The 18,409-nt window shown below is 34.6% G+C and overlaps 1 protein-coding gene across 1 annotated transcript in view; it reads right to left on the reverse strand.

Annotated features, from left to right (window-relative positions):
• The window catches only part of LOC137393204 (uncharacterized), a 30,264-nt gene extending 11,855 nt beyond the window's left edge, over positions 1-18,409 (reverse strand). The window contains exons 1-8 of the mRNA XM_068079652.1: positions 18,277-18,409; positions 17,770-17,867; positions 16,566-16,687; positions 15,540-15,711; positions 7,823-7,968; positions 7,250-7,332; positions 2,196-2,465; positions 1,113-1,234 (exon numbers count right to left, since the gene is read on the reverse strand). Of these exons, the coding sequence (XP_067935753.1) occupies positions 1,113-1,234; positions 2,196-2,465; positions 7,250-7,332; positions 7,823-7,968; positions 15,540-15,711; positions 16,566-16,687; positions 17,770-17,867; positions 18,277-18,316 (1,053 nt within the window). The 5' untranslated portion in view covers positions 18,317-18,409. The remainder of the gene's footprint in view (positions 1-1,112; positions 1,235-2,195; positions 2,466-7,249; positions 7,333-7,822; positions 7,969-15,539; positions 15,712-16,565; positions 16,688-17,769; positions 17,868-18,276) is intronic.

The following is an 18,409-nucleotide window of genomic DNA, read 5'->3' on the forward strand; positions in this document are numbered from 1 at the left end:
AACATTTGTCCATTTAGAAGTAACCTAGCAATGAAACATCTGTCCCATTTAGAAGTAACCTCAGCAATGAAACATCTGTCCATTTAGAAGTAACCTCAGCTATGAAACATCTGTCCATTTAGAAGTAACCTCAGCAATGAGACATCTATCCATTTAGAAGTAACATCAGCAATGAAACATCTGTTCCATTTAGAAGCTCAGCAATGAAACATCTGTCCATTTAGAAGTAACATCAGCAATGAACCATCTGTCCATTTAGAAGTAACCTCAGCAATGAAACATCTGTCCATTTAGAAGTAACCTCAGCAATGAAACATCTGTCCATTTAGAAGTAACCTCAGCAATGAAACATTTGTCCATTTAGAAGTAACCTAGCAATGAAACATCTGTCCCATTTAGAAGTAACCTCAGCTATGAAACATCTGTCCATTTAGAAGTAACCTCAGCAATCAAACATCTGTCACATTTAGAAGTAACCTCAGCAATGAAACATCTGACCATTTAGAAGTAACCTAGCAATGAAACATCTGTCCATTTAGAAGTAACCTCAGCAATGAAACATCTGTCCATTTAGAAGTAACCTCAGCAATGAAACATCTGTCCATTTAGAAGTAACCTCAGCAATGAAACATCTGTCCCATTCAGAAGTAACCTCAGCAATGAAACATCAATCCATTTAGAAGTAACCTCAGCATGAAGCATCTGTCCAATTAGAAATAACCTACACAATAAAAACTCGTTCCATTTAGAAGCAACCTCCACAATGGAGACCTGCTTCATATCAAGAAAATCTACTAAATGAAGACCTACTCTATATAGAGTCATCTCAGTGAACCTACACAATCAAGACTTACACTCAAAAGAGTCAACCTACACAATAAAGACCTACACTCAATAGAGTTAACGTACGCAATAAAGATCTACACTGAATAAAGTCAACCTACACAATAAAAACCTACACTGAATAAAGTCAACCTACACAATGAAGACGGCTCTTTAAAAGAAGCAGAGGATTAGCTACACAGTACACACAAATGTAGATTAAACCAACATAAAAAGCTGCACAGAGGTGACATATGCCGCTAAAGATAAGCCACATAAAGCTTACATACATCAACAGAATTAGCTGTGTTTGGTGTCAGCCTGTCAGCCTCGAGAGGCAGATAGTGAAGGCCTTTGTTGGTCGTACATTTGATACTGAAGTCATCACATGCTTCACTCACTCCATTGACCTCTACAAAATGAGTGATCCCAATTTTATTCAGCTGTTGCACGAAACATTTCAACTAGCACAACATGTTAGTGTCTCGCATGCATACACACATTTATTTTATAATACTGTGATTTATAACTGCGAGGACAGTTCTCAGTTATTTAGAACAAATCATTTGTAACAGTTTAAAAGACTATTCATTTATCAATTGAATTTCTAGCAGATGAATAAATAACATCATTCAACAACAAATAAAATAAATAGATGCTTTGATTCTACTAGGATTAAAGTATTCAAGGCTAATAGCATGTGTTACACTCAGCCTATCATATGTTACACTCAGCCTATCATGTGTTACACACAGCCTATCACGTGTTACACTCGGCCTATCACGTGTTACACTCGGCCTATCACGTGTTACACTCAGCCTATCATATGTTACACTCAGCCTATCATTTGTTACACACAGCCTATCATGTGTTACACACAGCCTATCATGTGTTACACACAGCCTATCACGTGTTACACTCGGCCTATCACGTGTTACACTCGGCCTATCACGTGTTACACTCAGCCTATCATGTGTTACACACAGCCTATCATGTGTTACACACAGCCTATCATGTGTTACACTCGGCCCATCATGTGTTACACTCGGCCTATCATGTGTTACACTCAGCCTATCATGCATGAAATGCTGGCTTTTTAGCTAATACTCTAAATAATACAAAGCTAATACTCTGCTAAATAGAGTGATTGGCAAAAATAATGCACAGCTGATTAGCCTCGCCTGCAAACATGTCTAGGAGGACTAAGCCGAGGTCAAGGCTCAGTTTAACTCGCTAACAGACATGATAGAAGTGGGATGTTACATATAATGGCTGTCTCATGTCATAGGTGTTGTGTTATTAATGAATTCATAAAAGCTACTTATAGCTTCAAAATTCTACAATGAAAAATTTTCAAGAACCAAAACACTGACCTGATGCATTCGACGTAGTGTAGCCAGAGTAGACTGTGGTCCTGATATTAGATACAAGATTGCCATAGCAGTTGTGCACTACAGCTGGCCCAGAAAGAGCAGAGTGTGATATGGATACGCAGTATAATGTCTGGTCAGACAGATTCAAGTACAATGTGTTGGGTCTTTTTAAATGTTTCTCAGCATCAAGCTGGTGACGGGTGGCCAGATGCCCAAAAAAGTTAAGTAGAGAGTCATGTTTAACACAGCTGAATGTCGATGTAGATTCACCTAGCGAAGAGATGAAAAATTTGCTAAGCTATATTAACCATTTATAAACATTTTCACACTTGAGATTTCACAGCTATTGTATGAGTTGCTCACTCGAGAAAAAACTACAAATCACCCCACAATTATTAAAAATTGGGTATTAATTTTGGTATGTGAATCAAAATTCAAGCGGGCCTGTGACCTGATGTTATTAATCTGCTAACACCTTTGTGTGGGACTCCAGTGAGACATTAAGCCATACAGAGCCACTCGAGTTAACAGAGCCACTCAAGCTTTAGCCACAATAAAATTTGGATATTCGGTTATCATTTTGCTAAAAAATGAACCAACTAAATTTCTTTTTACTCAAAATTCGCAGAATAAAATCAGTTTCCAAATTGTTTTATTTTGAGTTAAAGATGGATAAAAAGATAAATTGTAAACAGTACCTAAAAGTATTTACTGTACTTCTCATCTGTTTGTTATCTACAGTTGCATGTCTCATCTACTAGTTAAAGACAGTTGCATGTCTCATCTACTAGTTGGAGACAGTTGTAGGTCCTATCCACTAGTTAGAGACAGTTGTACAGTAATACTTCAACTTACGAGTGCTCCAACGTACGAGAAACTTGAGATACGAGCCAGCTTTCAAGCAAGTTTTAGCGCTAACATACGAGCCATGTTTGAGATACGAGCACTTGAGTCAGTTGCCAAGTATGCCAGAGGTGTTTTATGAGAACAGCATCACTCTGTATTTTTCAACTGCTCAGGTTATACTGTTGTACCGTGTTTTTTGTGCACGATTTTCTGTGCAGAATTATGTGAATTAAAAGTACTGTGCGTAGACCGAAAGTTTGCCAGTAAAATGAAAGATAATACAAAGAAAAAGCAAATGATAACAGTCGATATTAAACGGAAAAATATTGAAAAATATGCGAAATGTGTATGCGTGTTTCAGCTAGCTCGGCAATATGACAGAAATACATTCATAATTATCAAACAGAAGGATTATATTCAGGGCATTTAGTTCGCAAAAGGACTAACCATAGTTTCTAAACGGTGCAGCGATCTTCACGACCGCTGATGGCATTGGACAAACAATTGGCCGGTGACAGCGTAACTGAAACGATGCTATGTGAAAAGGCCGGCGCTATCTATCCAAACTGTTTAATAGACATTCGGACAAGTTGGCTAGTGGTCGTGCGTTAACCATTTGTGACGACACCTGTGTTCGTCCTAATCGCAACATGTTGCAAGGGCGACAAAGGCAAACGTCCTTAGATAAGGTTTATCTTAAAACGGCCGGCTAGTCGTGAAAGCGAAAAAAGGAAAAATTTCTCGCTAACCAGCGAGAAATTTCAAACTATGAACGCCGAAGAAATTTTAATTACGTTTAGTTGAAAATGAAAGTTTGCTTTTAGGTTTGCTTCTAAGTTTGTCTTTTAACACTTTGATAAAATCCAAATTTATCAAGGTCAACTGTCGTAACGAAGGATAACTTATATCTCCCTCCCTGGCAAATGCGAGTGTTCACTGCTATTGTATGTATTTAATTTTACATTTTAATTAATCACATTTCCTTGCATTATTTTTTATTTGTTGCTTTTTGAAAGCATTTAGTACGTTAGGACAATAACCAACATGTTCTTCTGTTACAATATTTTGTTTTGAGTGTTTTATTTGCTTTTTTTAGAGTATGGAAACCAATCAATATATATTTAATTGTTCTATATATAAATAAATTGCACCAACATGCGAGTAAATTGACATACGAGCTCAGTCTCGGAACGCATTAAGCTCGTAAGTTGAAGTATGACTGTATGTCCCATCTACTAGTTAGAGACAGTTGTGTGTCCTATCTACTAGTTATAGACAGTTGTATGTCTCATCTACTAGTTGGAGACAGTTGTATGTCCCATCTACTAGTTGGAGACAGTTGTAGGTCCTATCCACTAGTTAGAGACAGTTGTATGTCCCATCTACTAGTTAGAGACAGTTGTGTGTCTTATCTACTAGTTATAGACAGTTGTATGTCTCATTTACTAGTTGGAGACAGTTGTATGTCTCATCTACTAGTTGGAGACAGATGTATGTCTTATCTACTTGTTTGAGGTAGTTATATTTTTCATCTGCCTGTTAGACAGAACTAGTCATCACAGCTGATCCTGTAATTCATTAGCACCTTTTAATTTTACTACGTGACCAAATTTTGTTAATTTTACACAAATTAACTATCACTTGGTGGAGGAGTAAAATACATTGCTGAAGCATATACAACGGCCACCAAGTAAAATTAAGCCTAGAAGATCCTGATAGAAAAATGTGGAAGTGCACGGCTAATAAGATCAATTATCAAAGATATATTACAGATCACTCTCACTCGTGACTAACAAATTTATTAGTACCAAAAAAGACTCAAAAATGGTTATATCTCTATTACTAGATATAATATTACAATTCAAGTTCACTGAGGTATCTTTCAAGACATTTGGGTGTGAGCGTTGAGAGTAAAATTATTATTTGAATTGTAGAGCAAATCGCATTATACTTCAAAATCAACGGCGGTTGGGCTGTCTAAATTAAATTGAAACAAAAAAATAAAAATGCCACCGCGATGATGATAATCAAATGCTTGTAATGCATATGTGCTGAACTTTGCATTATTTAGTCAAAAGTTCATAGGCCTAAAAATCTATTTATCTAGACCACATTATACATTTATTTTCATGAAACCCTAAAAGTAGATGACACACCTCGCCATGGATTAGCTCATTTGGTAAAGATGCCCCGATTCTAAATTACCAGCCGATTCAGATACCGATCCAATATACCGATTATTATTAAAAAATTATCTGATTCAGATATTTTGTGTTGCATAGATAATTGTTCATGTCATTATAGAAAATATAAATAATAACGTATTTATTTGTATTTATAAAAAAAAGAGATATATTCACATACTGACATACCGTGCATGTAGTAACAAAACAGTCCATATTTCTTGTAACTTGTAATTAATAATTGTAATTATTGTTTGTAGTACAGCTCTTTCTGTGATAATGAAGTCTCTCTGCTATTGCTGAACGAATTGCTGCGTCTGTACAAGTTTAGAGCAAATAAATGTTTCTTTTAATTAATGTTAGTGATTCAATTCTCTTAGTAAGTCTCTTATATCACTATCAATGTAGCCAGTCGTACTGAAGAGGGACTCATTTGCCACAGATGATGAAGAACAGGCTAAACACCGATAAGCCACTGGGGTTATTTTATATGATACAAATGAGACATTGTATTGTCAGGATCAAGAGAGAGATAGATAACTTTATGCATTGTCTGCTCAAATTGCTTTAGTAATGCTAGTAAACAGAAATATTACACTGCATTCGTGTTTTCCTCCTTTGTTATCTTGTTCGTGATTGGCTGCAATAAATCTCACCGCTGTAATTGGGAAATACCACACTTTGTGATCACGTCCTGACTAAAGCAAAAAGATTCCTCAGCTGTGTTGATGTTGATCTCAGGCTATAGACATGAAATAAATCATGTGGCAGGCCCAGAATTTATTAGGTAAGAGTAAGGAGTTTGCAGGTGATGATCTTTATCAGTGTAACAAGCTAAATTACTATTTTCTACTAAATAGTTGATCAGTAAAGTATATGAAGTTTCAAATTTTTGAAGAAACGATCGGCCGATATCAATTCAGGTACTTAACACCCATATCGGCACCGATACAGATAATAAAATCGGGACAACTCTACCATTTAGCATTTGAATTTTTAAAAATATATTGATTTTGTATCAGGCCTTTAGTGTACCCATATTTATATATAAAAAATCATTCAATAGATATCTTTACTGGTCCACAAAAATATTACAAATAGTTTTTTGACCTTTCAACATAAAGTTACTGTTAACAAAATCAATGGTAACAACAGTAATTTAAAAAATGTTGAATAACTTTAGATTGGAATGTTTACTTAAAAATGCATAATAACAAAAATGTAAATGCGACATAACTTCTTACATTTCTGACAAATTCAAACAGCAAATCTAAAAATTTCAGCTGATATATCAGGATCACAAATTGAATTTTATGTCAAAGATGCAGCAGAAAATGTAAAAATTACTGTTTCTAATATAACAAATATTAGTAATTGTTTCCCTGATAGTTTTCAATATATTTATACTTCAATGTGTATAGTGTATGCAATATGGCAATGCCTTTATATCACCTATATTTGGTTAATCTTATATTTGGTATATTTTGGCTAATTTACTTTCATAAAAGCTAACTGTGTAACAAATGTAGACTTGTGCAATTGTGCCAATGTTTCAGTAACATTTTGCAGCAGTAACCTTTACTGCACAATCCACTTCAAAGGAGATATTTTAGAGATACAATTTTAATAAGTTACTTTTAGACAGACTTTTTGGAATCCTTATAAAAATTATGCAGCAGCCAAGTTCCTCTACAAAAATGCAACAGCTACTTCCACGCAGAGACTGGATCCTATGTTGAATGTTATACTGGATGATACAAACGCAACAATCATTTTTCAGAATGGAAAGCTCTCACGATGAAAGAATAAGACAGCGCTAACAATAGACATTTAATTAATTTCAAAATGATTGTCAGTGTTATTACAATATTTTTAATTGTAAAAAAACAGATTTGTTTCACTTGTTACCTTTACACCTAAAAGCTCTTCTTTTATGTTAGCTGGAATCAACTGTTAGCTGAATATTTATTACATAACTCAACATCTCGTAACACAATTGGCAGCATAACAAACAAGCAAACTTACTCTTCAAGCACATGGAACAAGGTTGAGGAGTGATGGCAGGTACTGGCAGGTATGTGATAGACAGAAGAGAGCCTTTGTCCACACTGCAAAGACAAGCTCGAGATTAGGAGTGGTGGAGAGAAGCGAGACAGTCATGTATGTGATGATTTATGAATATACAATAGGCCTAGCTACCAATGACACTTGTCATTTGACAACTTTATATGAATGGCAACTAACAGCTGCATGAGAACAGAATAAATTAAAACCGGAGCAAGTGACACTCTAGTAAGATTAGAAGATACAAGCTAAACAATGCATATCAATTATAAGAATAGTAAGAATAAATAATATTTGTAAACTATATCATTTCAAAGGTTAATGCACTAACATAAAAGCTAAATAACCTAGTTAAGAAACCACAAAGCATCATTCAGCTGAAGAATGGCACCTCCGACTCAACAGAAAAATTAATATTAAACAAACCAGACCTAGAGAAAATGGCGAAAGCTTGCCATTTGCATTACGTGGTGTAAAAGAGAATTCGTAGAAAACAGGGCAGATACAAATAGAGTCAACAAATGAAAGCCTGACCATTGTTCATCATGGTAGAAAACTCTCTCTCCGAAAACAAGAAGATACCGGGGATCGTCTATCCACTGGTAGACGGAGAACATGGACTCATCAAGGTAGCTTATACAGCCACTATCCAGATCAGGGAATAAATTTCTTACATATTTCTACAACAATGTAGCAACTGGGTCAGAATAGTGCAAAATATTACAAAAAGTGTTTGCTCAATTTTGATAACTAATATATCAAGTGGTGAACAAAACAAATTAAATCATTGTGTACAGTCAGATATTCCAAAACATTTGATCTGGAAAAAGATTATATGAATACTTTTACATGCATCCAGTATTAACCAATAGCATGAAATATTACAGCACATACCAATAGCATGAGATATTACAGCACATGCCAATAAAATGAGATATTACAGCACAGACCAATAGAATGAGATATTACAGCACAGACCAATAGCATGAGATATTACAGCACAAACCAATAGAATGAGATATTACAGCACAGACCAATAAAATGAGATATTACAGCACAAACCAATAGAATGAGATATTACAGCACAAACCAATAGCATGAGATATTACAGCACAAACCAATAAAATGAGATATTACAGCACAAACCAATAGCATGAGATATTATAGCACAAACCAATAAAATGAGATATTACAGCACAAACCAATAGCATGAGATATTATAGCACAAACCAATAGAATGAGATATTACAGCACAGACCAATAGCATGAGATATTACAGCACAGACCAATAACATGAGATATTATAGCACAAACCAATAAAATGAGATATTACAGCACAAACCAATAGAATGAGATATTACAGCACAGACCAATAGCATGAGATATTACAGCACAGACCAATAGCATGAGATATTACAGCACAGACCAATAGAATGAGATATTGCAGCACAAACCAATAAAATGAGACATTACAGCACAAACCAATAGCATGAGATATTACAGCACAAACCAATAGAATGAGATATTACAGCACAAACCAATAGAATGAGATATTACAGCACAGACCAATAACATGAGATATTATAGCACAAACCAATAAAATGAGATATTGCAGCACAAACCAATAGCATGAGATATTACAGCACAAACCAATAGCATGAGATATTACAGCACAAACCAATAGCATGAGATATTACAGCACAGACCAATAAAATGAGACATTACAGCACAAACCAATAGCATGAGATATTATAGCACAAACCAATAGAATGAGATATTACAGCACAAACCAATAGAATGAGATATTACAGCACAGACCAATAACATGAGATATTATAGCACAAACCAATAAAATGAGATATTGCAGCACAAACCAATAGCATGAGATATTACAGCACAAACCAATAGCATGAGATATTACAGCACAAACCAATAGCATGAGATATTACAGCACAAACCAATAGCATGAGATATTACAGCACAAACCAATAAAATGAGATATTGCAGCACAAACCAATAAAATGAGATATTGCAGCACAAACCAATAGCATGAGATATTACAGCACAAACCAATAGCATGAGATATTACAGCACAAACCAATAGCATGAGATATTACAGCACAAACCAATAGAATGAGATATTACAGCACAGACCAATAACATGAGATATTATAGCACAAACCAATAAAATGAGATATTGCAGCACAAACCAATAAAATGAGATATTGCAGCACAAACCAATAGAATGAGATATTGCAGCACAAACCAATAGCATGAGATATTACAGCACAAACCAATAGCATGAGATATTACAGCACAAACCAATAGAATGAGATATTACAGCACAAACCAATAGCATGAGATATTACAGCACAAACCAATAAAATGAGACATTACAGCACAAACCAATAGCATGAGATATTACAGCACAAACCAATAGAATGAGATATTACAGCACAGACCAATAGCATGAGATATTACAGCACAAACCAATAGAATGAGATATTACAGCACAGACCAATAAAATGAGATATTACAGCACAAACCAATAAAATGAGATATTACAGCACAGACCAATAGAATGAGATATTACAGCACAAACCAATAGAATGAGACATTACAGCACAAACCAATAGAATGAGATATTACAGCACAGACCAATAGCATGAGATATTACAGCACAAACCAATAGAATGAGATATTACAGAACAGACCAATAAAATGAGACATTACAGCACAAACCAATAGAATGAGATATTACAGCACAGACCAATAAAATGAGATATTGCAGCACAAACCAATAGCATGAGATATTATAGCACAAACCAATAGAATGAGATATTACAGCACAGACCAATAGCATGAGATATTACAGCACAAACCAATAGAATGAGATATTACAGCACAGACCAATAAAATGAGATATTACAGCACAAACCAATAAAATGAGATATTACAGCACAGACCAATAGAATGAGATATTACAGCACAGACCAATAACATGAGATATTACAGCACAAACCAATAGAATGAGATATTACAGCACAAACCAATAGCATGAGATATTACAGCACAAACCAATAGCATGAGATATTACAGCACAAACCAATAAAATGAGATATTGCAGCACAAACCAATAAAATGAGATATTGCAGCACAAACCAATAGCATGAGATATTACAGCACAAACCAATAGCATGAGATATTACAGCACAAACCAATAGCATGAGATATTACAGCACAGACCAATAACATGAGATATTATAGCACAAACCAATAAAATGAGATATTACAGCACAAACCAATAAAATGAGATATTGCAGCACAAACCAATAAAATGAGATATTACAGCACAAACCAATAAAATGAGACATTACAGCACAAACCAATAGAATGAGATATTACAGCACAAACCAATAGAATGAGATATTACAGCACAGACCAATAGCATGAGATATTACAGCACAAACCAATAGCATGAGATATTACAGCACAAACCAATAGCATGAGATATTACAGCACAAACCAATAAAATGAGATATTGCAGCACAAACCAATAAAATGAGATATTGCAGCACAAACCAATAGCATGAGATATTACAGCACAAACCAATAGCATGAGATATTACAGCACAAACCAATAGCATGAGATATTACAGCACAGACCAATAACATGAGATATTATAGCACAAACCAATAAAATGAGATATTACAGCACAAACCAATAAAATGAGATATTGCAGCACAAACCAATAAAATGAGATATTGCAGCACAAACCAATAGCATGAGATATTACAGCACAAACCAATAGCATGAGATATTACAGCACAAACCAATAGCATGAGATATTACAGCACAGACCAATAACATGAGATATTATAGCACAAACCAATAAAATGAGATATTGCAGCACAAACCAATAAAATGAGATATTGCAGCACAAACCAATAGCATGAGATATTACAGCACAAACCAATAGCATGAGATATTACAGCACAAACCAATAGCATGAGATATTACAGCACAAACCAATAGCATGAGATATTACAGCACAAACCAATAGCATGAGATATTACAGCACAGACCAATAACATGAGATATTATAGCACAAACCAATAAAATGAGATATTGCAGCACAAACCAATAAAATGAGATATTGCAGCACAAACCAATAGCATGAGATATTACAGCACAAACCAATAGAATGAGATATTACAGCACAAACCAATAGCATGAGATATTACAGCACAAACCAATAAAATGAGACATTACAGCACAAACCAATAGCATGAGATATTATAGCACAAACCAATAAAATGAGATATTACAGCACAAACCAATAAAATGAGATATTACAGCACAAACCAATAAAATGAGATATTACAGCACAAACCAATAAAATGAGATATTACAGCACAGACCAATAGAATGAGATATTGCAGCACAAACCAATAAAATGAGATATTGCAGCACAAACCAATAGCATGAGATATTACAGCACAAACCAATAGCATGAGATATTACAGCACAAACCAATAGCATGAGATATTACAGCACAGACCAATAACATGAGATATTATAGCACAAACCAATAAAATGAGATATTGCAGCACAAACCAATAAAATGAGATATTGCAGCACAAACCAATAGCATGAGATATTACAGCACAAACCAATAGCATGAGATATTACAGCACAAACCAATAGCATGAGATATTACAGCACAAACCAATAGAATGAGATATTACAGCACAAACCAATAAAATGAGATATTATAGCACAGACCAATAGCATGAGATATTACAGCACAAACCAATAACATGAGATATTACAGCACAAACCAATAGCATGAGATATTATAGCACAAACCAATAAAATGAGATATTACAGCACAGACCAATAGCATGAGATATTACAGCACAAACCAATAGCATGAGATATTACAGCACAGACCAATAACATGAGATATTATAGCACAAACCAATAAAATGAGATATTGCAGCACAAACCAATAAAATGAGATATTGCAGCACAAACCAATAGCATGAGATATTACAGCACAAACCAATAGCATGAGATATTACAGCACAAACCAATAGCATGAGATATTACAGCACAAACCAATAGAATGAGATATTACAGCACAAACCAATAAAATGAGATATTATAGCACAGACCAATAGCATGAGATATTACAGCACAAACCAATAGCATGAGATATTACAGCACAGACCAATAACATGAGATATTATAGCACAAACCAATAAAATGAGATATTGCAGCACAAACCAATAAAATGAGATATTGCAGCACAAACCAATAAAATGAGATATTGCAGCACAAACCAATAGCATGAGATATTACAGCACAAACCAATAGCATGAGATATTACAGCACAAACCAATAGCATGAGATATTACAGCACAAACCAATAGAATGAGATATTACAGCACAAACCAATAAAATGAGATATTATAGCACAGACCAATAGCATGAGATATTACAGCACAAACCAATAACATGAGACATTACAGCACAAACCAATAGCATGAGATATTATAGCACAAACCAATAAAATGAGATATTACAGCACAGACCAATAGCATGAGATATTACAGCACAAACCAATAGCATGAGATATTACAGCACAGACCAATAACATGAGATATTATAGCACAAACCAATAAAATGAGATATTGCAGCACAAACCAATAAAATGAGATATTGCAGCACAAACCAATAGCATGAGATATTACAGCACAAACCAATAGCATGAGATATTACAGCACAAACCAATAGCATGAGATATTACAGCACAAACCAATAGAATGAGATATTACAGCACAAACCAATAAAATGAGATATTATAGCACAGACCAATAGCATGAGATATTACAGCACAAACCAATAGCATGAGATATTACAGCACAAACCAATAGCATGAGATATTACAGCACAAACCAATAAAATGAGACATTACAGCACAAACCAATAGAATGAGATATTACAGCACAAACCAATAGAATGAGATATTACAGCACAGACCAATAGCATGAGATATTACAGCACAAACCAATAGCATGAGATATTACAGCACAAACCAATAAAATGAGACATTACAGCACAAACCAATAGCATGAGATATTATAGCACAAACCAATAAAATGAGATATTACAGCACAAACCAATAAAATGAGATATTACAGCACAAACCAATAAAATGAGATATTACAGCACAAACCAATAAAATGAGATATTACAGCACAGACCAATAGAATGAGATATTACAGCACAAACCAATAGCATGAGATATTACAGCACAAACCAATAAAATGAGACATTACAGCACAAACCAATAGAATGAGATATTACAGCACAGACCAATAGCATGAGATATTACAGCACAGACCAATAGCATGAGATATTACAGCACAAACCAATAGCATGAGATATTACAGCACAAACCAATAAAATGAGACATTACAGCACAAACCAATAGAATGAGATATTACAGCACAGACCAATAGCATGAGATATTACAGCACAAACCAATAGCATGAGATATTACAGCACAAACCAATAGCATGAGATATTATAGCACAAACCAATAGAATGAGATATTACAGCACAGACCAATAGCATGAGATATTATAGCACAAACCAATAGCATGAGATATTACAGCACAAACCAATAGCATGAGATATTACAGCACAAACCAATAGCATGAGATATTATAGCACAAACCAATAGAATGAGATATTACAGCACAGACCAATAGCATGAGATATTACAGCACAAACCAATAGAATGAGATATTACAGCACAGACCAATAGCATGAGATATTACAGCACAAACCAATAGAATGAGATATTACAGCACAGACCAATAACATGAGATATTATAGCACAAACCAATAGAATGAGATATTACAGCACAAACCAATAGCATGAGATATTACAGCACAGACCAATAGAATGAGATATTACAGCACAGACCAATAGCATGAGATATTATAGCACAAACCAATAGAATGAGATATTACAGCACAAACCAATAGCATGAGATATTATAGCACAAACCAATAGAATGAGATATTACAGCACAGACCAATAGCATGAGATATTACAGCACAAACCAATAGAATGAGATATTACAGCACAGACCAATAAAATGAGATATTACAGCACAAACCAATAAAATGAGATATTATAGCACAAACCAATAGAATGAGATATTACAGCACAGACCAATAGCATGAGATATTACAGCACAAACCAATAGAATGAGATATTACAGCACAGACCAATAAAATGAGATATTACAGCACAAACCAATAAAATGAGATATTACAGCACAGACCAATAGCATGAGATATTACAGCACAAACCAATAGAATGAGATAATGCAGCACAAACCAATAGCATGAGATATTACAGCACAAACCAATAGAATGAGATATTACAGCACAAACCAATAGCATGAGATATTACAGCACAGACCAATAGCATGAGATATTACAGCACAAACCAATAGCATGAGATATTACAGCACAAACCAATAAAATGAGACATTACAGCACAAACCAATAGAATGAGATATTGCAGCACAAACCAATAGCATGAGATATTGCAGCACAAACCAATAGAATGAGATATTACAGCACAAACCAATAGCATGAGATATTATAGCATAGACCAATAGAATGAGATATTACAGCACAGACCAATAGCATGAGATATTACAGCACAAACCAATAAAATGAGATATTGCAGCACAAACCAATAAAATGAGATATTGCAGCACAAACCAATAGCATGAGATATTACAGCACAAACCAATAGAATGAGATATTACAGCACAGACCAATAACATGAGATATTATAGCACAAACCAATAGAATGAGATATTACAGCACAAACCAATAGCATGAGATATTACAGCACAGACCAATAGAATGAGATATTACAGCACAGACCAATAGCATGAGATATTATAGCACAAACCAATAGAATGAGATAATGCAGCACAAACCAATAGCATGAGATATTACAGCACAAACCAATAGCATGAGATATTACAGCACAAAGATATATTACTGAGACAACCAATGGAATACAGACCCACAAAAAATGCCATGGCTAACAGTATGCAACTCCTGTCTGAAGATTATTAAAAGACTAGTCAGTTTATACTAACAAACATGAATATGTAGACAGAATACAAGTTGTGATAGTAACATTCCACTCACCAGCTCGAGAGGCTTATTGGGATGGTAGAGCCAAAACTCTAGGAGGTAGTCAGAAGGCGCCTGGTTAGGCAGCTGATCCAACTCAAATGGAGTGATGGAGTTCTCATCTTGCCTGATATACTGGTAGGAGACGAGCCAGTGGCTGCCCTTGAGGAAGCCCAAGAAGACTCTCCTATGCAATAATATGAAAGGTTTGCTGATGAATTGCTGTGAGGGTTATATAATGAATGAAGGCAGTCAAATCTCTACTCCAACTTGAATCTGTATATAATTTTTTCAACATGCGATGTAAAATGTTCATGAACAATTGTCTTGACAATCACAATAATCTCCAACACTAAACTTGCAGAAATTACAACTTTGAAAGTAAAAAATGATAAAATTGAAATTAGACTTTACAACTTTATATGTTTCCGTTTTAATGTAACATGTTACTACTTGGAAGTATTTAGCATTGTTTTTTGGGCACTGGAATGAATTAAACTAAATATAATAAAAGCTTATAAAATATTTGCTCAAAATTCTATCTCTTTTGACAAACAAATTAAATACCGCAATAGATTAACTTTGTATGTCAAGGTCTGGCTGTATATGCCATATCAGGGTATATCACAATACATAGAGTATGCAAGTACCATCCATAGACTTGAATGCTTCAACTAGAGATAGAAATAAAATGGTAGTCTTGTAACACTGAGTAGGAGCATTTGACATTCAACTTAAATTAGAAACAAAATCTAGTTCATAATTGTATAGCAAATGGTTGCTCTAGTAGCTCAAACTGTAACTCCATGACACCCACTCGAGCATGGCTAAATACTACCAGCCAGAGTCAAACATTCACAGCAGCATCAACAGCTGCATAAAACACAGAAAATGAAACAATAAATAGACATTTGTAACATTCTTCAAGGTTTCTGTCATTACAATAATGGCTTCAGGAAGTCAAGCAAATCATCAAGTGTAAATTATAATTCCATGATTTTGTTAGCATTCTATACAAGAGTAAGTTGAGCCAATATGTACTTGTGAAGTTGTCTGATAGACTGAACTAGATCTTGCAGTCTTCTTGGTTTGACTGCTGTACGAAGACATTTAATAGTTGCTCTGAGAAACTGCTTTGATTGTGACATCGGCTTTCCAGTCAGCTGGTAAAACATAGCATTTAACGGTGAATATAAATTACAGTAATGATAACCATGGAGTAACACATGCGTAATAAAGAACGATAATTCAGTAATAGTTCCAAAGTAACAAACAATGCTACTGAATTTAGACAAGACTCGGCAACAAAATTTTGTGTCCATAAAGCTACGCACAGGCGCAGTATTATAGAGCACATATCATATTTGATTGCTTTTGTTTGGTGCACATAGAAGACAGTGGTAGAATTTGGAGTTGTAACGCAAAGGGATGCTATGGCTGTTCATCTGTTATTCAACATAACTCCAGCTAGAACACATAATAAAAACTTCAAATGTTCCAATTATCAGCTACAGAAACCGACTGACATCACCGACAGCTTGTGCAAATAACTAGGCGTGAAATATACATGCGTGCGGCTGTCGTATGGTTTTTTATTTTTCACTTATAGTGGTAAACACATTTCTATTGTAAAATTCTAACATAAGCCAAAATAGAAGAACTCTGACCAAATAAACTGCTGACACTCTAAATATTTGCATATACTTAAACAAGTTGATTCCTAATTTACAAAACACACTGGGAGCAGTTTGTAAGGTAAAATATTTCACATTAAAATGACATGACAGAACTATACTAAATTATTTACAATTGTACTGCAAATGCTTTCATAATTATGATCATAATCATGAGGAAGTTTCACCTGATTTGGTGAGTATAGTATATTTCATGGGTATGCTATACCACCAGGAATTAAGAGGGGTATAGCATACCCCCCTTACAACTCTTTCATGAATATAGCAAGTTAAAAGTTTAAATATTCATGTAATCCTATAGTACACATAAGTTATTATCCTAACATTGTGTGCACCGCAAATGCTTGCTGAAGTAATGGGCCTTATTTGTACTTGTGTTGAGATGGTTTGTGAAACCTGAAAAAACAATGGCTATGCAAAATTACAAAAATTTAGCTTTAATCTAGTAAATTTATCCTGGCACACCTGAGACAATTGTAGGCCTAATGGTTTAAGACTCTGACAAACTCAGAAGTCCTTTCGTACTAGGTACTGCAGCACATGATACCAACCTGTCTGTTCATAAGATGGGGAAGTATACAGTTCATTGGTCTTTGCTTGCAAGAACATCTTGAATAGGAAGAAGGAAGTCTAACTTTAGAAGACATTTCTGTAAAATGTACAGTTAAAAACAAAACTACAAAAACAAAGCCTAATTGTTCACATAAGTTACGAAGCTTTGCTCTGCAATTTAAGCAATGTTAAACTCTGAAACCATACTGATCAAAACTGCACCGATCAGCAGACCTATCTTGCAATTAAAAGATCTTGTAAAGAAACAAGGCAAAAATAAAGTATTGCAAATGTTGATGCAACAAATCGATCTCCTAAACATTTGGATTGCGATAAGACTAAATCTGAGCAATTTTGCTTAAGCCTACAAGCTACTACTTGAATTATCACATTGTAAAAAGTAAAACTAATTTTTAAAGTATATGTTGAATGTTGGAAGGAAGAAATACTAAGTTGAGTTTGCTAAGCTCAACCCTGTTATAATTAAAATGAAAATATTATCTAACCATTAGCGGGTCTAAAGCTGACTCTTTCAGTTTCTGGCATTTTGGATCAAAACCATGGAGTATTTTCGGATCATATAGTGGTGTTAAAATTGCGTGGGTATTTCTGATTAGTGCGAAGAGCGAGTTAATTTCT

The sequence above is a fragment of the Watersipora subatra genome, chromosome 4 (assembly GCF_963576615.1).
Source record: "Watersipora subatra chromosome 4, tzWatSuba1.1, whole genome shotgun sequence".
NCBI lineage: Eukaryota > Metazoa > Bryozoa > Gymnolaemata > Cheilostomatida > Watersiporidae > Watersipora > Watersipora subatra.